At 46.8% G+C, this 27812-nt stretch overlaps 1 protein-coding gene across 5 annotated transcripts in view; it reads right to left on the reverse strand.

Annotated features, from left to right (window-relative positions):
• The window catches only part of TSHZ2 (teashirt zinc finger homeobox 2), a 409116-nt gene extending 384108 nt beyond the window's left edge, over positions 1 to 25008 (reverse strand). For 3 of the 5 annotated variants that reach the window (XM_081148747.1, XM_081148748.1, XM_081148749.1), the window contains exon 1: positions 24184 to 25007. In XM_081148747.1, the coding sequence (XP_081004873.1) occupies positions 24184 to 24223 (40 nt within the window). In that variant the 5' untranslated portion in view covers positions 24224 to 25007. Of the gene's footprint in view, positions 1 to 24183 lie in introns of all 5 variants that reach the window. The other 2 variants (XM_081148750.1, XM_081148746.1) reach the window with 2 other exon arrangements.
• Between the last annotated feature and the right edge of the window lie 2804 nt (positions 25009 to 27812).

Raw genomic sequence — 27812 nt, forward strand, 5'->3', positions numbered from 1 at the left:
CAAAGCTACTGAACTGAAGCGTCAACTGCAAAGGACAAAATGATCTGCATAAAAAAATATCAGCACTGCCCCCCCCCAACGTCATTACAAACCAGGCCTGGCCTCCTCGGGGCCCAAACAGTTCCTGCTGTTGCCGTCTTAGTTGTTTTAAGGTGAGTTTTCACCCTGCTCTCCCCATCTCTGCTACCTGCGGCTCAGAACAGCAACGGCAATTACCAGCTGCTTCCCCCTTTCCACTCGGGCTGAACCCCGGTGCCTCTGCGATCTCCCCGCCGAACCTCTGAACCCCCGGAGCCTCGCTCGTCTGTCTTTCTAAGTCAGCAGAAGGAAAAACACAGGAAGCCTGCGCCCTGAGCTGTAACGAATCCCGGACAACCCCCGGCTTGGGTCAGGATCTCCCGAGGAAATTTTCAGAGAATCAGAGCGCTGGGAGAGACCTCGGGAGACCACAAAGTCCTGAAAAACAAGGGTTCTAAGAAACGCAAACTCACAGAATATTAAAAACGGAAAGAGCTGTAGTCACTGCTGGCCTCCCTCGTTTCTTGTCCAAGTTCAATCACTTTCCATTTTCCTCATTTCTCCTGCACACCCACTTTCTGGCCCTGGAACCAGCGCGGCTGCTCTCTCTCTCACCTGCACGGCTCCGGGTTTCTCTCAAGGCTACGATGAGTTACTTCTTTTTTTTCAAAACTGATTTCAAATGGATCCATTTTCTTTTTTTCTTTGCATTGGGTTCAGCCATAAAACCCACGAAATCATGGTTTTAATGTACCAGCTGCACTTCCCCTTCCTAATGCACAACAAATTAAAACCGTAACTATTAAGAAAGCACGCTTGCTCCACCTAAAATTACCTTGACGGGACTGTCTTATGCATATGAGGAGCTGGAAAAGAAGCCTCTGGGGATGGGGGCCTGCAAACTTTTCCTGTAGGGCACAAATAGGAAGCATTTCAGGCTTTGCAAGGCAAAAGGCAAAACCGAGGATATTATGTAGGCACTTACATAACAGGAGAAAACAAATTTCCACATGTTTTTCCCCCAGACATTAAAAAATGTAAAAGCCCTTCTGACTCACAAGTCCTCCGAAAACAAGAGGTGGGCTGAATTCGGCTCCTGAACTGTAATTTGCCAATCCCTGCTCAGAATCACATACCTGATATTGATCTGAACCGTCTCTGAAATTTCCAGAGTGAGACATAAAAACTTATCGGAGGGTTACGAAGATGAAATAGTTGGCACAGAGCAACTGCTCAGTAAATACCGACTGTTGTTCTTGTCTTCTTCCTCAGCCTCTCTCGTAATGAGGTGGGTTCGCCCCTGAGTCCTTTGCCAGGCACACAGTAGGCGCTCACTAAATGACAGAGGGTGTCATTTCAACTGGTTGGAGCACGCAATCTCAGCCTATGCAGGTCAGACTCAACTGTATGATTATTTTTAAAAACTCATGCGGGGCCCCACCTCCAGGAACCCTACTTCTGAAGTTCCCCCGAGGAATAAGCCGAACACTTGTGTTTTTCTGAAAGTTTTGTGATGATTCCAACCACAAATCTGTGGCTTAGAAAGAGCATAATCTGGACAACAGGGTCAGAAATTCCAATCCCCAGATGGGCCCATTTTCTCTGCTCTGTTTGATGGTCACATACAACACAGCTAGTGCTCAGCCCCCTTTGTAAATAGTGGAGTCCATCTGTCAGTCAGTCAACATCAATGTTAAATGAGCACCTATTATGTGCCAGACCTTGAGCTAAGTGCTGGGGATATAACAGCGAAGGGGGCAAAGGCCTTATCATGTGCAGTCCCTCTTCCTCAGCTTCCTGTTCTTTGCCATGCTTGACTCCTCTTGGCCCCTTTCACCACCCTGCATCTTACATGTATGTTGGCTTTGCCCCATGAGAGCAGGGGCCTGATACCTTTTTTTTGTTCACTGTAGTTCCCACAGCCTACAACAGTGCTTACTTAGCACACAGTAGGTGTGTTCAATAAAGATCTGTCCTAATGGGGTGAATAGGGAAGTCTGCTCTTTTTAGAGAGCCCAGCTGATGGCCAGCCCAAGGCGGAGCATGTCATCAGCCTCCTGGGTGTTGGAGTTAAGAATGGAGCTTGTCTTCTGGTCTGCCACCTCCTTGCTGTTTAATCTGAAACCACTGCTTTAAGCCTCAGTTTATTCATTCATTCCTTTATAAAATTTATCAAATGTTGTAAGTATTAAATAGAATAATGCTCAATGTGTGGACAATGTTAATAAGTAGTAGCCCTGTTGTGTTGGAATTAAGTAAAGAGAAGAGAGTTCTAGAAATTTTCTGGCAATTCCTAAAGGGATAAACTAAGTAGCAAGTAATACTGTAAGGATCCTCCTTACGTAGCCTGATGCCTGATCGTGTGCATCTGTTTACTGGATGAATATCTCTGGAGCTATTCCAACCATCCTGGGGCCTCAGGACGCGGAGGTGATATCACCAGTCATGACCCCTGACCTCAGGGAGCTACCATCTGTGGGGGGAGAGGCAAGGAGAGATGGGTGGGAATCAAATAAACTAAGAATGAGAAGACGTCAGCCAACCCTGAAAAGAGCAAAGCAGCGAGATGCCTGGTCCTCTCAGCCAATGCTGGGACCAGCTGGATCTGACACAGTCTAAAGGTCAGAAAACAGCCTCGAGCAAGGCCTGCACTAGGTGAAGGTGTTGGCGAGAGGAAGAGGAGGGATCGGCTGGGGGCAAGGAGTCAGAACAAAGCTGAGCACAGGAGGAAGGAAGGTAGCAGGAGCCAACCCTTGGGGGCCTGGAGGCTAATTCTTCTCGGGTGTCGTGAGCTCAGGAATCCCCTGGGCACCTCGTCAACATGCCGATTATGATTCAGTGGGTGTGGGGCAGGGCCTGAGGGTCTGCATTTCTAAAGACTTCCGTGGAGATGCCCAGCTGCCAGTATGGTTTTAGCCAGGACTGTATCGCTGTGAGCAGGGAGGGGGTGGGGTTAGGCGAAGGATTTCCCCAAGATGCCTCTGGATCGGACAAGGCCATCTTGCAGCTGTCACAGAGCGTAACCCTCTGCCCAGAGCTTGGCAATCCTTTGGGAAACTCTAAGGTTCAGGTGGAGCTGGTCCTTTTTCCTAGCGAGTTTGTCTGCTGACACTTGGGTCGGTCCAAATTCTAGGTGGCATCGTCTGAAACAGGCTGCTTCTGCCCCTACAGAAACTTTGGCTTGGGTGTTGCAATTCAGGAACTCTGGGAAGGACAGCCCATGTGTATTTTTCTAAATCAGGCTAGGCTTGCAAAAAAGAAATATATATTTGTACTTATATTTCCGTACATATACATATATGTAGATAATCTTTCAAATGAAGTAATGGCCACGCATAAGATTGAAATGAAATCTTGCAAGCACAAAATCATCTCAAATTCCATCATTAAAGGATTAAGGGACTGGGAGGTTTTGTTATTGCTGCAGGTGCCTGAGGAGGCCCAGGCTTCTCTGTCCAGAGGGATTAGACGCCTCAGGACTGCCAGTCCACCGGGCAGGACCGATCCTGCAGGGGCTGGGACTGACCAAGGAGGTGATCAGTAAGAAGCCGGGGAGCAGGGCACTGCTGGCCTGCACTGGGAGATGAAGCTGGGGGGTGCGCCCCCCACCGACCAGCGGCCTGCACAGTGCCTTCCGTGCATCTTTCTAGGACAATCCGGGTGACAAATATGGGCCCAAGAAACACTGCCCTTGTAAGCAATCCAGCTGCTCCCTACGAATGTCCCCAAACAAAGGTTGCATGTCACCCCCTGTGCTTGCAGCTCAATTTAATTACTCACCTCTGCAGCTTTATATCAAAGGTGGCTCCTATTAAGTATAATTACCTTTGCCGGCAGCTTGCAGAGGACAGTAAGTGAGGAGCTACTAACCAGGAATGGTTGCTACGGAGCGTTATACACACGTTGGATTCGATCAGGAGTGGCCGAGGCCGCAGCCTGGGATGCACAGCGAGCACGGCCGAGGTGCTGCAGGCGGAGCGGCGCGCACATGTAAGCACGGCCCTTCTCTAGCCCCGCTGCGCAGTCCCTGCTGCTGTGCCAGTTTTTCTGCAAGAGAGCGCACTGCCCTCCAACCAGGTGCTCTCTGAACAAGGCCCACATACAATAAAGAAAATCAGACAAACTCTCAACTTCCCCAACCCTAAGCCAGCCCGTGTGTAACCACCTTCCTTCCCCTGGGACAGCAGGGGACTGACGCTCCTCCGTCTGTCTCATCTGTCTCCCATTCAACCTCACCACATCGTTCATTCCCGACACACCAAAACATTTTTTTAAATCACGAGCATCTTTATCATTTCAGGCTCGTCAACTCCCATTTTGCCTAATTAATAAATAAATCAAAACCTGAAAGGAAAGGAAAGGAAAGTTGCGAAGAACTTTTGGCCAAAAAGGAAAAGAAGCTCCGGTGAGCTGGACTTGGGGTGTGGCTCTTTGGATCCCGCTGGCTCATCCAGGCACTGAATTCACCGGCACTTCCTCTTTATATAAGCTTGTTTATTAAGCTCTGTGCCAGAAGCATAAACAGAGACCTCGAAAGAACGTATTTCCTTCCAGAGCTGTTAAACATCGCTATTCCAGTAGCTCACGACCACCACGCTAACTAACCTTTACTGAGCACTTACTATGTGCCAAGCATGCACTGGGACACTATATACACAATCTATATGATCTACTGGGCAAATCCATGTGGTATCAGGGGAATTTTTTTTTAAAGTAGGAAACCAGTGCTGAGAAGGTTAAATAATTTGTCTATGGTCAGACAGAGAGCAAATAACAGCCTGGACTTGAGCCTCTGAGCTCAGAGCCATTGACTACAACCCTTCAGAGCACACACACGAAGCTACTGACTTTGCAGGCCTAACAGCCACTCTCTCTTACTTGAGTAACAGCACCGTACTCAGAGCTCCTGTGGCGCAGGGCACACATGTGGGGAAGGCAGTCCAACGACTGGTTCAGGGAGGGTCATGCAAACCCACATGGGCCAATTAAATCCGGGACATTTGCTGGGGGTCCCCTGAAGCAGGTGCTCTCTTCTGCCAGAACTGCTGAGCCACGTGCTGCCAGGTGACCACTGTGATCGCCACATGTAGAGAATCCGACTCAGAAGAAAGGAAGGCAGAGTCAAAGGCAGCCCTGTCCCAGTCCCAACCCTCTGGTCTATGTGACCACAAGTGCCAAAGCTGGGGCCCAGTTCAGTCACACAGGTGATGTATAATTCATCACAGGCTACAGCAGGATTCACCAAAATAAAAATTTGGCTTCTAGATTCTGTACTGAGTGTGACTTTGGACTCAAACACACCTGGGTTTAAATCCTGGCTTCACTATGTATCTGCTATGTGAGCAAGTTACTCAACAGCTCTGTGCCTTTGTTTTCTTATCTGGAAAATGGGGACATTAGAGATGTGTCTATCCTCTCAGTTGAGAGGAAGGTTAAATGAAGTCAGGTGCATGTAAACACCTGGAACAGTGCCTGGCATGCAGTGGACTTTTGGTAAAGGCTCAAGATTCTGAGTTTAATTATTTCAGGGAACAAAAGAGAGGAAAGGTTGATCCCGTTAAGAGGTGTGCTGAGCAGTGAAAAAGACTCAGGTGGCCAACCAGGGGCAAATCTGGAAACCCTCACAGCAAGTTATTGCTGATAAGAGCTGAGCAGGGCTAACATGAAGGAAAGAAGGGGCCAGGTTCAGGAAGGATTAGTCAGAAGAGAAATCAGGAAAGTATCACTAATGAACATGTCAGGGGCTGCCTGGGATGAAGTCATGGCAGATCACCAATTAGATCCAGAAGCAAACAAACATACAAATAGAAATGAGTTTGATTTCCTAGTGAATCATAGATCATCTTCATCTATCCATGCACCCATCCATGCATACATTTATCCATCCAATCATCCATCCATGTATACATTTATCCATCCATCCATCCATCCATCCATCCATCCATCCATCCATCCATCCATCCAGTCATCCATCCATCCAGTCATCCATCCATCCATCCACCCACCCATCCATCCAACCATCCATCCAATCTTATCACTCTCTCTCCTTGGCTTCACTCTAAGTACTCCATTACTAACCTTTGAAGACTGGGCTGTGCCTTGTTTAATCCCTGTAGCCCTGGCACACAGAGCAGGGTCTTGGAAATAATAGAAATTAACAAGTGTGTGTTGAATGAATAAAAGAATGACTGAAATACAAACACTCCTTTCAAGGAACTTATCTGCCATGAATTAGTTTGATCCATCCAGCCCTCCTTCTGTCTCTCAGGTTCCATGCCTCTTTCATATTATTCCTGGAACGAGCTCTGTATCCTGGAAGATCTATCGGGCAGTGTCGGTGTTGGCCCAGCAAAGTTTCAAGCTCAAGCCCTCACCCCATAAATTTCCTTTTGCTCCTCTGGAAGCAAGGGCTGCCTTTTATTTTTATTCTGTTTCTTTCACAGAAAATTAAAACATCCCAATCCACAAATGGGCCTGACAGCCATTCTCTCTTATTGAAGAGTGTATTTAAGATCGGGTGTACTACGGGGGCGGGGAGCAGCAAAAGTAGGTTTACAGCTGTGAGTACACAAAACAGTTTATTCTTACATTGTCACTTATTAATTATTGCATTATTTTCCATAGGAACAACTGTAAACCTACTTTTGCCCCACCCTGCATTTGTCCCAGCTGTTGTTTTCATGATGTAAGAACAATAGGAAACCCTTTGCCTCCTTTTCATTAAAAAGTTTTTCTTTTAATGAAGAAGCCTGTAAGTTTCCATTGCTACTATTTTCTCCTGGGTGACTGCCGTGAACTTGTCCAGTGCTTTCCATCCCGGCAGGAGCGGGCTCAGAGTCCGAGCCTGAGAATTCGGGTTGGAATTACAAACAAGGTTTCCTGTTTGTTTATGGGAGTGCGGTGGCGGATTCGAAAGTTCAACCAAAGCACAAAACTTTTCTTGTGGGGTAAGCTCAGGGGACTGTGGTCTAAAATGAAAATCAGATCATTGTTTGAAAAAGAAAGAGAGACAGAAACGCACACACCTCATACAGAGCGCTGTTGTACGTTTGCAAATATCTGCGTGTTCCTTCAGTGTTCTTCTGAGAGCCTACCGGGTCAGTCCACAGGAAACGCAGGAATACGTTATATTTTAATCAGGGCGCATAAAACACTGTCTAGAATGTTATGTTGCCCAGGGGAGTGCACTGAGCAGGGAACATTTACAAACTCCAGGTCAGTCTCCCCATTACATCACTGTGAAAAAAACAAATTTATGAGGTTAAATTATATGGATGTTATATATTGGAACTGTTAGCCCACTCCCAAATGAGAATGTTGGCTGAAATAGCCAGATTCCCTGAGAGAAATTTCTGGGTCCTCTATTGTGCATGTTTTTATGGTAACTTTCCACACACACACAAAAGTGAAGACATATTCTTTGCAGACAATGAAATGAATGAAAAAAGAGAAATCTAACCAAAAAAAAAAAAAAAAAAAAAGCCTAAATTCCCACAGAGAAATAGAGCAAGCACCTAAGGAGTTACTCCCCTCCGGAGATGCTAACACAGAAGTTATTTTGCTGGACTTGCTCATGATTTATCCGATCTATTCTTCATCTCAGTGATTGGAAGCACAGATGTTGATGCTATAACTCTGCTTCCAGTAAATAATTCCTCAAAGGACTCACATTTGTTTAAACTTAGTCACAAGATGATAAAACTTATTAAACATTTATGGAAGGAGCAGCACAGTTTTGTTGGTTTATGTCTTTGGCAAGTTTGGAAACTCATATCCCCAACCTTCCCGCCTTCCTTTCACCTCTCTAAAAGAAAGATCGCTGGGGAAGTTCCTGTACCTGGATAATAGCCCCCCCCCCCCCCCCCCCCCCGTTATTCCTCCATTTGCGGCTGTGGCTTGACAGTAAACAGAAGGGCTGCCATGCTGATCTCAAAGCGCAATAATTAAACCAAAGGGACAGCAGCGAGGCGCTCCTGTGGGATCACAGAGGAAGAATAAAGGCCCCACCAGGGAACGGGTTCCTTAGGCCTGCGAGCCTGCTTCTGCGATGAGCACACACCGCGCGGGACCGTGCGTGCGCTCACTCAGTCATTCAACAGCACTTACTACGAATCTACAGTATTCAGCCCTATGGGGTACAGGGCCTGGGCATCTGACTATTCCAGAGGCTCCAGGAACCACGGGTGACCGCTTGTTCGTTCGTTCGTTCATTCATTCATCATTCATTCATTCATTCATTCATTCATTCATTCATTCATTCGTGTGTTCAACCAAGGCACCTACTGCGTTACAGGTACGGCAGGTGAAATGCCCCCACGATTTGGAAGCTGGATCCCTGGCACGGAAAAGGAAACAGGAATTACAGCAGGGTGTCCACTGACAGCTTCTCTATCGGGGGCTAATTTTCCTGTGCATTTTAATGTAACTCTGGTCCCGTTTCCCGCTCACTCGTGGCCATCACCGGGAGGGCAGGGGAGTGCCACAGAGGCTCCCTGGGGACATACACTGTGACGCTGATGTCACGGCCACAGGGAAATTCCTGAAGAGCTTTGTGGTGATTCCACGAGCACCTCAGCCTTGGCACGAGCATATGCACAGACTATGTTCCCCACAAACACAAAATTCCTGTGTACAAGCTTTTTACACTCCCCCCAAACACACATGGTAACACCCACAACAAGCCTAATCCAGCCACACACGAAGCATGCTCACGTCCACAACGCATACAGTATGCGCATGTTCACGGCTCACACCCACAACAAAGCAGACCCACAGTCACACCGCACAAACACGCGTCACACGCGCCTTCTAAGCATGACGCTGGTCTTGGCTGTGAGAAGCATCTGGTGCCACGCGAACCCTCTGGCCTTGGGGTCCTTTCTTATCAACAGTCCCACGGCCTGGACCAGGCAGGGCCTCCATCCACGTTTGCTAAGGACCCTCGACTCTGCGCACGTTCAACTCCATGACTAGCTGCTGTTAAGAATTCACCCTGTAACCCCGAGCCCCCCCCCCACTCGGGACCCCACGGAGCCCCCGCACCCATGAGGCTGCGGCTCTCCTGCTAGGAAGCTCCGTCCCTTACAAACACTGAGGACAAACGCAATTTCTTTTCTCTTATTCACGCTTTTCTTTTCACTCCTCTCTGCTCCCCACCCCACCCCACCCCACCCCACCCCACCCCACCCCACCCCACCCCACCCCAAGGCAGCGAGCAATAGTCTTCTTGATGTTCTTGGATGCAAGCCGTGTGGATGGCTGGCTCAGTCTCAGTCCTTATCGAGATTATTGAAGGATTTTATTCTGTTCCGTTTACTCCCTTCAAGCAGACATCTAGCGAGTGCCTACTAGGTGAAAGTTAGCCAGTTAAATTTTTGGTTAGGGAGGTGCACATCTCAGTAAAGGCACAACAGTGTTCAAAGTATGAAGTATTAGCTGGTTAAATGTTTATTTTTCTCAGCTGATTCTCTCCTAAATGCAGTAAAATCTCACAAGTGTTTTATCTCTATGTAAATTACTTATGTGACAATTGTAAAAATTCCCAAGAATATGCAGTATAGGATTATGTGTTACAGTTAAAACTTTAAAATATGCTAAATGCCTATTAACAAAGGAATTGATAAGCGAGTAAAAACGTACATGCTTGTGGTAGAATAGTATAGAGCATGTAAAATGAATGAGCTCTACCCATTTTTTAAAATCTATCTCCCTTCCTTCCTCTTTCCTCTCTTCCTCCCTCCCTCCCTTCCTTCCTTTCCCTAGTTACCTACCTACCTTCCTATATACTTGGATAGAGCCCCAAACAGAGTGATAAACCATTTTGTAAAATATAGTGTGAACTTATTTACATAAAAAAATTTAAACTTATGCAAAAGTATAATAATGCTCCTAGCTACATACACATGCAGGAAAAACGATAAATAATGGAAGATGCACACACCAAGTCCTTACCAGTGCCCATCTCTGGGGAGAGAGTGGCGAGGGAAATGGCGATACTTGCTGAACACTTATTATGCGCTACACGCTATTCTAAGTGCTTGATAAGTATCCGTTTTTTAAACCTTCATAATAGTGCTTGGAAGGAAGCACTCTCCTTATGCTTATTTTACAGGACTGAGGCTCAGAGATTTTAAGTTTGGTGTTTAAATAGGACTTAACTTTATCTGCAAAGTTTAATTCCTTTATATCTGAAATTTACTGATCAAGTGAAATAAGCTCATCTTATTATACAGTTCTTCTATTCCATCTGATTGACTATTTTCATCCAATATTAATAAAGAAAAGATTTATGTTAAAGACAATAACATAGGATGATAATTTCATTCCCTTTCTCATTAAAATAACTTCGAATCAGATGGCTAGGCAGTTTGCCAAACTTTGTATTATTACAAAGGTTTGTTTCAAAATGCCACTTATGTTATGAAAATGTAAAATGGTGTAGCCATTGAGGAAAACAGTATGGAGCTTCCTCAAAAAATTAAAAATAGAACTATGATCCAGCAACTCCACTTCTGGGTGTTTATCCAAAGAAAACAAGAACACTAATTCGAAAAGATTATATGTATCCCTATGTTCACTACAGCAATATTTACAATAACCAAGGTATGGAAGCAGCCTACGTGCCCACTGATAGATGAGTAAATAGACACACACACACACACACACACACACACACACACACACACAATGGAATATTATTCAGCCAGGAAAAGTAATGAAATCCTACCATTTGTCACATCATGCATGGACCTAGTGGATATCATGCCAAGTGCAATAGGTCAAACAGAGAAAGAAATATGGAATGATTTAACTTATATGTGACATCTAAAAAACAAAACAGAAACAGACTCCAGGATACAGGAAGCAAATTAAACAAAAGTGGAAAAACACATGATATTAGAAAGGAGAGGGCTTAAGAAATGAGCAAAATAGGTGAAGGGCATTAAGAGGTACAAACTTCCAATTATAAAATAAATAAGTCATGAGGATGTAATGTACAGCATAGCGAATATAGTCAATAATATTTTAATAACTTTGTATGGTGACAAATTGTAACTAGACTTATTGTGGGGATTGTTTTGTAATATACATAAATAGCAAATCGCTAAGATGTACATCTGAAACTAATAGGATATTGTATGTCAATTATACATTAATTAAAAAAAACAATTAATATGCTACCCATATTAAAAAATTAACAACAAAAATAACAACCCCCTCCTCACCACCACCAACTAAAAACTATAGTTGATTTTTTATTTTTATGGAAGATCCTATTATGATTTCTGTTGCAAGCAACATTTTCCCTCTGAAATACGACTGAATTTTGAGGTCATCTTTTTATTTACTTTTTCATATTATTCAGAGTACTCATTTAAATGTCACCTATAATTAAATACTTACAAGTAAGAAACACCTTTACAAACCCTGACCACAAATATTTTAAGAGATTCTAGAGGGGAAATCTGCGAGGGCAGCTTTTGATTTGCTGGAAGAAATAACCGGTGGTTGTCACTGCATGTGGCCCATGTTTCCATGGCCAGGAAGAGTCATGGGCCTACACGAGATTTATGGGGAACAGATGAGCAGTGTCCGACTGCATGACAGACACATCCTTGAAGACGCCGTAGGAAGTGGGTGAGCACGATTGCTTATTGAGACACCCCAGATGGACGGTGTTGGGGGTTATTATGTGTTTTTCCACTTTTGTTTAATAAAACAGGAATGTACTTATAAAAATGCCATTGTGGAAAACTCAAGAGATTTTAAAAATCCTATTTTTTTTTAAAAGCTTCATAGGTTTAACTTTTAAAAATGGCACTTATGGCTTTAGATAAGCAAGAGGGCCCTCTCTCTTTTTTTTCTTCAACACAATTGACTTACTTTTACTTGGAATAAATGCTAAATTTCAGTTCATGACCTTGGCCCCCACATATCTGTATTAGACTGCGAGTGTTTGACTCTTTGCTGTTAAGCATTAAATATTGTGAGAAGGAACAAAGCATCCTGTCTGAGAACCTGGGCTCTGATAGGCAAACCCAGGCTTCAATATCCTAATTAAAAGCTTGTGTGATCTTCAAGCTGCAAGAAGTTTCCAAAACTTAATTTCCTTATCTATTCAATGGGGCAATAATAATAATATCTACCTTTGGGGATGTCATGGGGAGAGACTTTACGTCCATGACCTACATGGAGTCAATGCCCGGCATGTGTACACTGAGTGTACATGCCTTTTGGCTGAGCGTTCCCCAGGCCCATACGTAGTTGCCATTATGACAATGCCCTTACCAGAAGCATCACATGCGAGTCATCGCCACCACCATTTTTATCACACTCGCCCCTGGAGGCACAGATGCTAGGCAGAAAAGGGCTTGGAAGTCTGACTAAGGGAAAGAATCAGGAAAGCGAGAGGGAATTAATGCAAACAGAGAAGAGGAATCATTGAGGTACGTATGAGAAAATAGAAAACAGGAAAGTGGAGGTGGTGCCAAAGATTAAGCCAGGTTTCCGGCCCTCTCGTCCAGCAGCTTCCAGGATTTTCGAGAGGGTGAGAAATAAAGAACCGCGGCTGGGAGGTTCCTTTTGTTACTTTCTCGTCTCCTGACTGTGGCGCCCAGGGTGCCAGCTGGCTCCCTCGCAGACACATTTGCTGGATTGCTTGTCTCTCTCCTTCCTCACGGAGGGAGCCTCTCTGGGCTCTGGTGTTTGGTGTGTAACCAGGTAGATAAGTGCGTGAACGGATGCATTTCTCCGTTGTGATACATTAGAGAAAGTGGTCCCCACCATTGCTACAAACATAGGTGATTGCCACGAGGGAGTGAGAGTGAACAGAGAGACCACTTATATATTTTTTTCTGTTGACTAAAAGCAAAAAGTAAAAATGAGCTTCCCAAATAATCGTTGAAATATTTAAGTACTTAGGTATTTGGGAGAGGGAGAGGGAGAGGGAGAGAGAGAGGAGGAGGGAGGAGAGGGGTGGGGAAGGGAGGGGAGGGGGGAGGAGGGAACATAGATTTCCCCCCATATAGCTTGTAATTCAAAGCCAGAGTAGGTACTTAAAATGCAGATTCAGGGGCCTCATCCCCATCCTATGGAATTAGAACCTCTGGGCTTCGGCCTGGGAATCTGTAAATCTGCATTTTAACAAGTTCTCCAAATAAAGGCCGAGCAGCACTGGTTCATTCCAGATGCAGGACCAGACCCTTACTTCCAGGCCCTCCGCAGCTGGGAAATCTCCTGGCCGGTGCAGACTTTCCAGAGCTGCTCCCTGATGCCCTGGGAGGGAAAATTCCTTTTCTCATTTTCAGAGTTTTCTGAAGTTTTAATGAAAGCCTTTGTTTTCCGGACGTTTCTCTAACCTGAGTGTGACTTGGCAGCCCTTGCTCACAGCTGGTTCAATGTCCCCTTGCCCCGCCCGGGGCCTTGGGCGTCTATAGTGTCCCCTCATGAAGTCATTCAGCCGCATCCTTGTGGTTTGTGCAGCATCTTCCCCCAACTATCGCTTTCCTTACACATTTTTTGATTATGACTCCATCTTTCATTTACTTACATATTTTTATTTTAAAATGAAAATTCATGTCACCACAGTCAGTGGAAAACCAGCATTATTTGCCATCAATGATGGTAACTGGACAATGAAAATCCAAGTGCTGTTATTGTATTTTTCACTGGATACTGTTGGTCTGAGGCCTGGCTCTTTCTGATAAACAAGTACAAGAGAGGTGTTTACGACAGGCTGACACCCAAGGAGGCTTTCTTACTGGTTAACTCAGAGGGCTCGAACCGGTGCTCAAAAGGGGATATGGTTTTCAACGTGTGCCTGACTGGGTGCTACTTAAGACTATCTACCCCCACAGTGGGGCAGGTCTGGATTTAAAATGTCCAGGGACGGGCTTGCCTTCCCAGTTAAAACCCTGCCTAGAGCTCCCTCCGCAGGCTCGGGCAGGGCGGGCCCCTGGGAGCTTCCAAGGAGGAGGCCAGGGCTGGACTCAGTGTCTCTAATCCTCCCTCGCAGGCACCTTCATCTCCTTGGGTTTTCTCACTTTGACTCTTAATAATCACGGCACCACCATTCATTCTTTCAAACAATATTTATTGAGCACCAACTACGTGCCAGGCTTTGTGGACAGGAGGCAAGTAAGACATAAGACCCCTTCCAGGTCATGAGTTCAGAGTCATGGTGACCATGCTGATAATTTAACATTTATTGAGCACTTACTGGGTGAGACGCAATTCTAAGTGCTTTGCTGGTGCTAATCATCACTTGCTCCTTCCAAGAACCCAAGAAGGAATATTCTTTAGTAGTTTTATGCTACCGGCAAGGAAATTGAGGCATGGAGAGGATTACTAACTTGTTAATATATTGACTAAAATTTACTGACCGCTCACCGTGTACCAGGCACCGTGCTAAGCATGTTATCTGATTTATCTCAATGAATCCTCGTAAAAACCCAAGGAGAGGTCCTTTTAGTGAGTCTGTCCTGCTAATGAGGACATTGAAGTCTGGGAGGAAAAGGGGGCCAAGGGCACAGCGTGAGAAGAAGCCCTGGGAGAGAAATCGAACCCTGTCGGGCTGCAGGGGCCCAGGCCCTGACGCTGTGCTGCCTGACGGGGAAGGGGAGGTGGTGAGCAGGTGATGCCAGGGCTCCGGGAAATATGCTTTGCAAAGGGTGGCCTCTCCCTGTGGATAGTCAATTCTGGAATAAATGCAGCTCCGAACACTTGCCCTCATTTCCACTTTGGCTCAGAAAACCATAGACTGACAATTTGCAGTAAGCACCTAATATACAACAAGAGGAGAGAAGTAAAAGAAAGAATGAGAGAAAATATTAATAGGATAAACAGATTTATTTTTTTTTAATCTATAGCTTTCTTCCTTTTCACAAACACCACCTGCAGTTTTCTGCACATCTTGTCTACCTTTGGACCGAGTCTCCCATCTCCTCCACCATCAGCCTAGCCCAAGTCATCACCAGCTTTTGATGGGTTGATGCTGGAGCGACCTAAGTCGTCTGCCTGCTTGGTCCCCGATAAATAACATGCAGGCAGAATGATCCTGCACACACCAAGTCATGTCCTGCCTCTCCCTGCTCCCTGTTCTCCAAGGCTCCCTGGTTCGGGCAGGGCCCCGGCTCCGTCCTCCAGTTCCCAGCCCTCTGCCCTGATCCCTCAGCCTCCTTCCTTGGGCTCAGGCACCCTGACCTCTTGCTGCCCCTCCAGTCGCCCCACCCCAGCGTGTGCCAGCTCTGCATTTTCCGACGTGCCTGGAACTGCCTTCCCCTGAGAATTGCACTGGTCTCCCCTTACCCTCCTTTAATTTTCTCCCTGCACACGCCACGCCCCGGCATGCTGTGACATATATACCTGCTTGCTTGTTTGTGACCTGCCTGCCACGCTAACCGTAAGCTTCAAGGAGGCAGCATCTCATCAGTTCTGCTCAGGGCTGGAGTCCCAGCACCCCCACAGTGCCTGGTCCACAGCGGAGCTTCCGTGCTATTGGTTAAACACAGGTCCTAAGGCAGGCAGCAAGAATTCCCCAGTGCTCCCCGAGATCCCAGTCTCTTTGTCCTAAGATAGACCTTCACAGGCACCAGCCAGCCTCTCTTTTTCCCTCTCCAGGCACTCATCTGAAGGTGACAATTAAAAAGTGAAGGAGGCGTTACCAGGAAACAGCCTGTAGCCTGCTCCCATTAGCTTAACAACCCCTAAGCTTTGCCGCCTTGGGCCTGAGGGGATGAGCACAGGTTTGCAGGGGGGGAGGGGGAGGGTTGCCAAACCCTGGGAGGCTGGGAGTGGCTGGAGGCTGCTGGGCTGGGAGGGCAGAGCACCTGCAGAGAGGAGAGGGGCGGTCCCCCTCCGACCTCAGGGTCCAAACACCCTTCACCTCCACCAGCCATGCTCCATCCCAGGGTCCCGCTTCCCAAGGACTACAAATTCAGATCATCAGCAAACACTGCCTCTACAACGAAGAAACAATATTTACTGCAAAAAGGTGAATCACTGCTCTTCGGATGAAGGCAGGTGATGTCACAATGAAGAAATACCAGTGTATTACTAAAACCAGAGGCTTTGCCATTAATATGTCCCAAATTGATAAATATTCAAAGTGCAGCTCTGATCATGATTAGTATGGAGGTGCCCAAAAATGTGAGAAGTGTAAAAGAGGTCCTTACACTCAAAAATAATTAACTAGTATACAGAGTAATACAGTAAAGTATTTATTCATTCATTTATTTACAGCCTCATTTATTCATTCATCAGGAAATATTTATTTAGTGCCTCATAGGTACCAAGGACTAATTCAGGTGCCTAGATTTCTCCTGTAATTCCTACAGAAAAAACACAAACAACAAAAAACAAGAAAGAATAAAATCGTTTTGGGGTGTGTTTTTTTTTTAATGAAGAAGAGGCAGTGTAAGTGCCAGGGACTGTACCCAGGATTTCATGGACACCACCTTATCTCACTGTCACACCACAGTGAGAGGGGGGCAATATCGTCTCCATTTGGCAGACAGGGAAACTGAGGTGCAGCAAGGTTAAGGAACCCCCCTAAGGAGACAGGAGATGCAGCTGGATCCCAGATGTGCTTGGCTCTTCACATTTGCCCTTCCACGGCCTCACTGATGCCATCCTTCCCAGCACCAGCCACTCCATAGAGGCTGGGCTCCTGTTCTCATCTCCAGGTGCCACCTCTACCACTCGGCGCACCCCACTCACCATCGCGGAGGGGCCAGGCAGTCAACTGGGTGGGCCAACATGCCCCCGTCCACACCACCTTTGAAATACCACAAGTGCCTATGTTCTGCTAATAAACCAATCAGATCACGTGGCTTCCCTCTCGAACCCCTCCCCGCGGTGTGCCATCAAATCTCCAAGGCCACGTGGATCTGCCTCTGTCCACCTCTCATACCCCATTTCTTATTTTTTTTTAAATTAAACAATTTACTTTGAGATAAATACAGATTCACGGACAGTTGTAAGAAATAACTCAGAGACATCCCAAGATTCCCCTAACTGGGTACAAAACTATAGCACGAAATCACAAGGGAGAAATGATTAACATTATGCAATCTCCTCACGTGATTCAGATTTCACCGGTTTTCACGTGTGTGTGTGTGCACATCGTGTGTGTTTAGTTCTATGAAATTTTATCACCTGTATAGGCTTGTGTATCTACCACCAAAGTCACAATACAGAACGTTCCAGCACCCCGGGATCCCTCCTTCTGGCCCTTTACAACCTGCCCACCTTCCCCCGGGCCACTGCCTCCATGGCACCCTCACTCAGTCCCTAACCTCTGGCAACCTGGCAACTTTTGGTAATTCTCTATACTTTGGTCATTTAAAAATGTTATATAAGTAGAATCGTATCATATCATATCTGATACCTTTTGGAATTGACTTTTTAAAATCAGCATAATCCCTTTGAGATGCATTCGAGTTGCTGCATATATCAATAGTTTCTCTTTTCTTTTCTTTTTTTTTATTGCTGAGTAGCGTTCCAACACAGATAGAAAGGTAGCTCTCATTTAGATGAGCAAAATTCAAGACAAATGCTTTCAAATGTGATTCAGGTATTTCTTTTCCCCGAGTAATTTCTCTAAGCTAATTATCTCTAAAACTTTTGCATTGCACACCTCCCTGTTGTTAAGCATAGCTAAATAATACTGATATATTAATAATAGGATTACCTGCCCATGCCTCCTGAATTTTAATTTCTAAAATTTTAAACAATTTCAGGCATTGCTCCGGCATTACAAAATATTTGAGGATGCCCAGGGGACATCTTTTCCTGTGGGGGGAATGCAAAAAGATGGAGAGAGGCAACAATTGGAAATTCCACATGGCTACTTTAATGCCTTCAAATCGCTCCGAATTATTGGATCGTTTCACCCATGGAGTTTGCTTTGAAAATAAATACATCAGCAATTCCTGCCTGCATCTCAGATTTCTTTTCTGTGTGTCTGCATATGTATATGGTGTCTTCAGAAAGGACCCAAGTCCAATACCCTCGTGACGGCTTCTCCGACAAAATGAGCACCAGGAACACGGCCACACGGCCGGAGACACTCATTAAGGTCCACGCGGGGCTCGGGACCATGTGTGTGCAGACGCCTGCCTGGGAGTCTGCAGACACAGTCCAGGAGTGGAGATCGCGCTGTCAAGCCTCCGGTTTTTATTATCACTTCCTCAAAACCCAGAGTATCTTGAAACCTACTTTAAATGCTATCCCTAGGCTATTTTTCTGAAAAAAGTTCCTAAAGCAAATGACTGAAAGGTCAATAATAGGAAAAAAAGAGAGAAAGAGAGAGAAAGAGAGAGAGAGAGAGAGAGAGAGAGAGAGAGAGAGAGAGAGAGAGAGAAAGAAAGAAAGAAAGAAAGAAAGAAAGAAAGAAAGAAAGAAAGAAAGAAAGAAAGAAAGAAAGAAAGAAAAAGAAACTGTGAATGCAGTGCAAACAGTGTTGTATGACAGAGGCCTGTAAATGTGGGGCATTTTCTTCCTGCAGTATCCAGGTAATCAACCTCCACAAGGCTATTTCTTATGTGGTTAGGATGACTAAGCTCCTCCACAATCGAAGAGCTGCTTGCCAGAGGTCCCCCTAAGGAACAGGAGAATTTCTAACTTTCAATGGAACGTACAAAACTTAAAATAATAAAAAAATACAAATTGTTGCCAATTATTGAAAATTGGATTCGAAAAAATCTCTTCCAGGCTGAGCAGGGTGTAGGAAGGTAGATACAGATTACAGAAAACACATTCTGTATTTATCACAACATTAGAAAATAAAAATAAATTTCTCTCAAAGAAATAAAAACATAACAGTGTTCTCAACTTGGGAAGCAATAAAATTATTTGTGTGCCAAGCTTCTTTTAATACCACTGTGATTTTTTTTCTTTATAAAAGTCGCTCAATTTGATTATAATTAAATAGGTAATGAAAAGCACTGCTTCAGGGAAGCGATGCAAGACACTCTCTGTTAGTTTAATGTATTTCCAACTGACTTTGCATCAAACGGAAATGACACTCTGTGTATGCCTGGTCTTAATATAGAATTTGTCAAGCAATTCTGTGCTTTTGAAAAGGAAACTTGGGTGGATACGGGCATCGCCTGTGAAATAGTGGCTGAGCCTGCCCAGACCTTGGCATACCTAAATAAAATGGATAGGACAAACACAGCGATGGGAAGGAAGGAGAGGAAGCTGCACTCGGGATGTTTGACTCGGGTCGTGTCAGCTAATTACAGACCCAGCACCAACGCGAACAGGGCCTAGGTTTTCTTCCTGGCTGATTTTCCTAAGCTCGGCTACAGGCGTGAGCAGAAGTGCATTATATCCATGGTCTTAAATAACGCCAGGCTCAGTGCCCCTTTAAAACCTGCTCAATTGAGAGTACAATTCCCAAGCCACTGGGAAGATAAATAGATCATCCCAGGTATTATCCAGTTGGACAAATTCCATCAAATGAGTGAGAAGTCAGCTGGGATAAAACGATAGCATAACCCTCTGTTGGAAAATGTGACAAAAGGCAAGATGCTTCAAGGGACAGACCTGCTAAAGATGCCTAGGAGGTATTTGTTAGGTGTGAAGTTTTCCCAATAGAGGCCGCAATAGAATCGAGGTGGCTGGTAGAGAAATAAATGCATCGTATTTCTGAGGAATGCTTCGACCCTCCTCAAAAGCAAGCTCCAGTGTCCAACCCCCAAGCCTCAAGGAGAGCTTCACTGTCGAGAAGTTTCTCAGAGCCCCCCTCCCTTACCTGGCTTCCCCTCAAACTCCCTGTCACTTGCAATCTGCTGATTAGGGTTAATGTATTGTGTCCTGATATGGCAGATTAAAAATGAAATCAATAAATGCCTAAAACAAATGGGCTTTTGAAATGTCCCATTCAATCTGAGTCTTTAAGGGTGAGGTGAGAGGTGGGAGAAGGATCAGGAGAGGACTGGGGAGAAGACCACTTAAGTAATCAATCTCCTTCCAAAACGCCGTGTAGAGTGTGCATTTCTAAGGTATCTGTCCTTCATTTTTTTCAGGAATCTGCCTTAAAAAACCAGAATAGCCAGAACAGTTCACGCTGCTGAACCCCTTTGGGGGCGTGTGTGTGTATTATTTCCATTCATCTGTTAAAATCATACTGTATGGGTAAGCGAAGGGGTCTACAGCATGTGGTATTTACATCTCCAAGATGTGAGCTTGGCACTCAGAAGTATGTTTAAGCAAAGTGAGAGGTTCAGGGTCCCTTCCCCACTTCACCCCAGTTTCTATTCTCTTGACTCTCATCCCACTTGCCAGTAAATTAAAGGTAAACTTCACCCCTCCCCGCCTGCCCCCTCCCCGCCCCGAGACCTCCCTGGTTAATCCAGTTGCTTCCATCATGAGGTTGAAAAGCAGATTGCTCAGGTCATCTCCACACTCCATTGCAGTATTCAGAATGGTCCCTGCTGAATATGTTTCCCATGTAAATAACCTGTGCTATTAAGGTGCAAATTGCAACTTTTAAGTAATGATTGCTAATAGTCTAATGTTTACTGCCACACAAGGACATTCATGCAAACAAAATCTGCATTATTCATCTCCATATTAAATAAACAAAATAAATCGAGGGAGCTGTTCTTTCCTGCAAGACTTTCCCGAGATCTGGATTGTCAGAGAGCTTTTGAGAGTCAGCAAGAAGGAAACATTTCATCTCTCTGGGTGGGCAGGAGCAGAATCCTATCATTTATATACACATTAGACATTCACGTGGAGATGATCCCACAAGATTCTGCGCTGTATCGCAATTGGCTGGCATTATATAAAAACAATAGTTCAGGATGGTGAGATAAAATATGTATTACACGTGTGTGTACAGAGACCGCGATAGGTTGTAGGAAACAGAAGCAGTATCGTGCAAGTCTACAATTTAAAAATTTTAACTACTCTGTGTCCTGCAAAATACAAGCAAATCAAAATACTGTTCGGTTTTGTTTTACCTTCCTGCCATCTTCTCTATCTTCCCTAAAATGGATGGGGGGGGGGGGAGACGCTGGTAGAGAATTCCGCAGTATTCCCCCACACCCCGGGGTACCGTAGGCTGCTTTCTAAACTTTTTTCTTGCCCGAAGTAACAGGGTGGTAGAACAGCATAGCTCTGGAAAGCCAGGAAGACTGACATTTGGGAGGGAAATGTTCTGACTTAGCTGTTTCCTTAAAGAGAACTGCCTACCTCACATCTCTTCCCTTTGGGGGGGGGGGAGAAACAAGTACAGACTAAACTCCCATCACTTACAGTATCATCTTGTTCATTCTATCTGGATACCTGCTTTATTAGAAAGTTCTCTAATTGATTCCTTGAAACATGGGACTTAATGCTAATAATGCAAAGGAATCAAATTGCCTCGAACAGTGCTTAGGAAAGATGGTCTCAGCTCTGATTCACTCACAGGCTTTTTCTATCTTACATTAGTCATGAATCAAGCCAGAAATCAAGCTTTCAGCATCAGTCCATGGGAGTAATTACTCACAGTTGTGCGTTGTGTTTAATTTTCAGCCGTGCTAAAAGTTAGGATGGCCACAGTCCTAGAGCCCACCTTTTGCATTCCCCTGGATGGTAACTGGCTCAAGAATCCCAAAGTAGCTAACTTTCCTTGGGAACAGTCACCGCGGCTGAGACAGGGCAGTGTCGGTGACTTCAGAGGAAAGAAACATTGCAGGCAGAATATCCGCTTTATTAATATGTGAGCAAATAAATACCGTAAGAGGGGCCTCATTGTGTACGAAATGAATTATTCCCTTTCAGCCTGACAAGGGTTTCAGGGAAAATAATAAAAGCTACGAAAACAAACGTATAAAGACACTAGGAACACAATAGGCCAGAAAACTGAAACTACAGTCACAACTTTCTAACACACACACACACACACACACACTATAGTAAACAGGCAAGCCAGCACCAAGAGATATCAGCTTAATGAAAAGGATCTGATTTAAATAATGTGATGCAGCATTATGTTCAGTACACCTGGATCCTCATTGATCACAAAATAATTATAATCAAAGTAGTGCAATTCTGAGCAATGCACTTTTTGTAATGAGCTTACCAAAGGAGACATGTCCAGTCATTCTGGTAATTTAAATTACTGCCTAGTTGGTTGATGGCCTTTACCGGAACAACAAGGGGGAAAAAAAGTAATTTTCAGGGCAGTATCACTTCTTGCTGGACTGTTGCCCAGGCTTCTCTTTTGGGACACAATAAGGACATTATCTCTAATAATCTAGCTACACTTAAACTTATGTAGCCAGAGCTGGACAGAGCAGGCTTACTCTTCCTGAGTCTAGAAGGCCAGGGTGCACCCCAAAGCTGTCAGACGGCAAAGCAGTCTAAGTTTGAAAAAAAATAACCGAGTGTAATGTAGAAACGGACCGGGGTAAGAGGGAGAAATTGTTTTCCAAAGAGGTAGAGTTGTAAAAAGATCACCTCGCTGACGAGGCAGGTTCTAACCATGCATGGTACTGAAATTATTTTAATTATTTTGCTCTAAGAGAAACAATTGGGAAACACAGGAATCAGAGCTCTGTAAATGATATTTCCGCATGCGATTTGAAGCAATCTACACACGGCTCACGGAAGCAATTCTGCGCTCGGAAGGGAAGATAACTGTGGATATTTCAAAGCACATGCACTGCCACTCGGGCTGGAACTGGGCCACGATGGAGGATGAGCTCGGTGGTCCAGCCTGTTCAGACACAAACACCCACTTTGCCCAGATTTGTAACTAACTTTGGATTTGTTCTGAGGGCGGCTTCGCAAAGTTTAGCAAAGTGCTCCACCGAACTTCTCCCTGATGTTTGGCACGAGTGGAAACATGAAGGAACCGTGGTGGAGGGTCCGCCGAAGACCAGCCCTAGCCGATGCCGCCCGGAGAACGAGGGCGAAGGCAGAGGGGGGAAGAAAAACAACTTAAGCTTTTTGCTAAAGCCCTGATTCAACTAAAGGACACAAAGAAATAAAAACGCCCACATTAAAAGCCAAACAAGATAATAATTGTGCGCGTCTGGCTCCGAATCCAGAGGGCAAGGCTTGCGTCACTGGCACTCTGCGTTGCCATGGTGAGTGATTTATTGATATATATCAAGAATAAATAGATCAAAGGCAGCCGGATGACAGGTGATCAATCAGATGTCAAATCAAAACTAGCAATCAAGTGGAAAGCTGATTTTTCAGTGGGTGGGTCTGGCAGGAGAAAAATGAACTTTCATATTACACTTCCGAGAAACAAAACCCCGGCACACTATTAAAAAAGCAATTAAGCAACCCAAAAGAAAAAAAAAAAAATCCTTTGCAAGGCCTATTGTACGGATCCATTAACCTGTTCCTCTCTTTTATTTCTCATTTTTTTGGAGGGGGGGTGGTGGTGGCAAGCGAGGGTTCAGATGGGATAGTTCCTACCGTGCAAATCAATTTACAAAGTTTGCAACTCTCTCTGGGCAAAGAAAAGCCAGTCTGTTTCAATGTTCTGTGGGGCGTTCTCCCCCATTTTATTTTATTTTATTTTTTTAAGAGAAGGGAGAGTGTTGATTAGATTTCCAAACGTGGATCCTTTGAGCAAACATATCCAAAGGGTCATGCGTTTCCTGACGCGGTTTTTTTTTCCATCTTGGCGATCAAAGCTAAACTCCCCCTGGCTCGCCCCAAAGCAAGCCTGCAGCCCCGGCTTGGGCACGGCTCACACTTGAGCGCCCCAAACCAACCCCACCGAGGGGGAAAGCTGTCCCTCGAGGCCAGAAGCCACCGGCCCTGACCACGCGGCGGGGCGAGGGAGGGGGTGGAAGGACTGTCTCCCTACCCCGCACCCCAAATCCTCAACCCAACTTTGGCCCAAGAAGCAAGAAACAGACTGGGAGAAAGTTAGGGGTGGGGTAGAGGGTACAGGAAAAAAAGTTTAAGGAGGGAAGGCTTGGTGGGGTAGCTGTCCCCACCCAGCCAGAGCCGGGTAAGGGGAGGATTTGGGAGATCCGAGAAGGCGCCAGAGGATGGGGTTATCGCCGGGGCAGAGGGGGACGCCCGGAGCGACTCCCCCGAAAGCTGGGGAGGTGGCATCCCCGGGGCACCCGGGGCGGAGGGGGCGGGCGAGGGGCTCTGCGCGCACAGCAGCCGAGGGGCAGCCCCGAGCGGAGCCGGTTCTCTTACCTGCCGCCCGCTTGGGTGCCTGCTGTTTCCTCCTTGGCATCGCTCAACTTCGCTCCAGTCCCACTCCCGGCGCCCCAGCCCGAGCCGCGCGCGGGGGCCGCGGTCTCGCTCGCGCGTCCGGGTCTCCTGCGCCCGCCGCGCGGTGGCTCCTAGGGCGTCTCTCGGCCTCTGTCCCCCCGGCGGTCCCCCCTGCCACTCCTCGGGCGCGGGCCAGGGACCCCCCTCTCCGGGCGGCAGGCAGGGCGGCTGGTGCCGGCTGCTTTGAAGTAGAGGTTGGCTGTGCCTTGTTTTTGTTTGTTTGTTTTGAATTTTTTTCCTCTCTTTCTCGCTCTCTTTTTGTTTTTGCTTTTTTGGAATTTTTTTGGTTTTGGTTTTTTTTGGTGACTGTGGAGACACTTGATTTCTTTATTAAACATCCAAGCCCGGGTTCGGATGGAACGGACGAGGGGCGCACACGCGCCACACGCACACGCGCGCGTCAAGATAAGGGGGGGAAGAAAAAAAAAAAAAAAAGAGGCGATCCCGGGAAGGTGGCGGCTTCTCCCTCCTCGCCTCCTCCCGGCCGGTCTCTATGGCGGATCCGCGGGGGGAGAGCTCACTCACTGTCGGTGTGGCTGCTGTCAGATCCCGTCCGTGAGTGATACGGGGAGGACGGGAAGCCGGGACTCACTCACTCACACACTCACGCGCACTCACACGCGCACGCACCCGCGCTTCCTCTCGCACACACTCGCCCCCCACACATGCACACACACAGACGCGCACACACTCACACACGCACAAGACAGGGCGAGGCGATGCCAGCAAACATCGATCCTGCTGAACAAACTGAACATTAACAAACTCCTCCTCCTCCGCCTCCTCTCCCCGCGACCTGATGACAGGGAGAAATTTACTCCCCAGCCGCAGAGCGCGGGCAGAGCGAGTCTATTAAAGGGACAGCGTCCCGCCGCGCCGGGCTGGGCGGGGGCGGCGCGCGCCCCTTCCCCGCGTCTCGGGGCGCCCTCTGCCCGCGCTCAGGGTGTGCCCGCGAGGCGCAGGGGCGCCCCTGGGGGCGGCGGGGAGGGGGCAGGGGCCGGGGTTGGAGAGGGGGCAGGGTGAAGCCGGGGAGGGCGCGCAGGGGGCCGGGCGGGCGGGCAGCCAGGGACCACCGGCGGTGCCAGGGGGCTGAGAGCCCAGGTTTGCCTGGGACGGGCAGGGGCAGGGGCAGGGGGAGGGCACTTCATCCAGGGATGACCTCCATCCTCGGAGGCTCTTAATCTGGCCGCAAAGATGTCCTCCCCACCCCCTCGGGTTTAATCATGCCCTGTCCCTCCCGCCTTCTCCTGAATCATTGGATAGTCATACAAACACCAGCCTCCCATTGGCCTCCTGGAGAGTTTAATCACAGGCTCTTCTCTTTGTTTTCTTTAAATGGTATTTATTGAGCACCTACTATGGGCCTGTTCTGAAGGCGCAGCAGCCACAGAGAAAGGGAAGATCCTGGTCCTCTTAGTGTCCAGATTTTAGCAGGGGAGCAGACGAGGCATCCTTAGATATCCAGTCATTGCTTAAATGTCACTTTCTCCCAGAGGCCTACCTTACTTAAAATTCACACACACACACTCCCCACCCCATTCCTCTGTTTTTTCTCCCTTTTGTTTACTGTTACATCCCCAATAATGGCAAAGAACAAGACACGCAGTAAGTGTCCAGTGAGATATTTGTTGAATGAACGAAAGGCAAGTGAATGCACAAGACCGTTTCTGAAGGGCGGGGAGCTCTAGACTCTGCTGGAGCCGTCATTCAAACTGAGGCAGATTCTAGCCAACATGTGGTTACTGAGCCCTGCTCTGGGCCAGGCAGGCACGGCCCAGGTTTTGGGGGCAGGTCTGAAACTGGACCCTGCCCTCAAGAGACCTTTGTTGCTGTGGCAGAGGCTAACCATGAAAGGAGCAAGTGATTCGTGCTGGGACAGGAGGTGCAGGTTGTAGGGGTAATTAACCTGGACTTGGAGGAAGGGAAGGAGGTTACCAGGCAGGGCTTCCTGCAGAGAGTCAAGTCAAAACTGAGTCCTAAATACGGAGGTATTAAGGAAAGGGGGCTCTAAGAGTGATGCCCTTGGAATAAAGAGTTCAGGGTTCCCCGCTTCCTACGTTAAAATCCCCAGAGGCCCTGTTAAGGTGCACATTCCCAGGCTTTACCCTAGAAAAAGATGTTCTAACCCTGGCACTATTGACATTTTGGGCCATACACACACACACACACACACACACACACATATATATTTGCCATGGGAGGCTGTTCAGTGCAATGTAGTATGCTTAGCAGCATCCCCGGCCTTTGCCCACTAGATGCCAGACCCTTTCACCCCAGAGTGCCAACCACAATTGTCTCTAGACACCGACGGGGCAAAACTGCCCCTGGATGAGCACGACTGCCCTAGCCCTCCTGAACCAGAAACCTCTGCACGAGGCTTAGGAATCTGCATTTTGAACAAGCAACCCCCACCCTCACCAGTGAGTCTCCTGCTCACTCCAGTTTGAGAACTTCTGCTGAAAATGCCTTTGTTCATTTAGAGTCAGACACACCCAACATTGTAACTATAAAGCCGACTCAGGCTTAGATATTTATATAATGTAGGAGTTCAATAATGATCATTATTATGGGGTTTCACCTGCACCCACTCTTCTCTTCACTACCCACCCCCACTGTGTACCCGCCGGAACTGAGGCCTGACCAGTGTGACTGGGAACCTCCCACCTGCACACTGGCCCCCTGCACCTTTGCCCTCACTCTAGGGGAGTTACCAAGGATGACTCGTTCCACAAATATTCTTCTTAGCCCTGCTCTGGAGCTAAAGGAAGGGTAACTTTCCCATCTTACTAGTCAGCCACAACATGTTATTGCTACATGTTTGCGAAGTGCTGTTTAATCATTTTTAACATCCCCACCCGGGAAGCAAGGGCTCATTTCTCCTTCTCATGTATGTGGCACAAGTTGTTAACTCACCTGCCCTAAATCACCCATGTGGCCTCTACCCAAGACCAACCCACCCAATCCCAGCCTAGTTCTTAACTGAGGCGGAGAAAACCCTACTGGATGGCCGACAATGTCAGCGAAAGGGTGTCAACCCTAGTTAATTCTAATTGCCCAGTACACCTTTACCGAGCGCTGTGCTAGGGACCGTAGCTTACTGAGTAAAACCCCACAGCCCTGCTTCAAGGAGCCGCAGTTTTGGGATCGGGAGGCCCAGAAGTAAGGCCTGAACAGAAGGAAGACTGAAACTACAGCCGGCTCACAGCGAATCCTCCCTGTGATTTGGTATCTACATTACATTCTCTCATTTAACAAACATCTACCATGTTAGTTAGGTGCCAGGCATTGCCCCAAGCACAGGAGATGCCGAGATGCATAAAACAGGATCCTTGCCTTCCAAAAGCTTCTGTTAAAATGATACTCAAAAGACTGAGAGTTAGGGAAGGGGGAATTCTGTAGCTGGACCCAGGCTCGGGCAGAATCGGGACGGAAATGGACAGGAATAGTTGACAAGGGGCTGCAGAATCTCTCCTCGCCTCTCTCCAGGATCCTTCTCCAAATGTTTACCTTTAATCTCTCCCCTTTCTCAATAGCTGGTTAGTTAATGGGGT

The sequence above is a fragment of the Miniopterus schreibersii genome (assembly GCF_964146895.1).
Source record: "Miniopterus schreibersii genome assembly, chromosome: 10".
In the NCBI taxonomy this organism is placed as follows: Eukaryota; Metazoa; Chordata; class Mammalia; order Chiroptera; family Miniopteridae; genus Miniopterus; species Miniopterus schreibersii.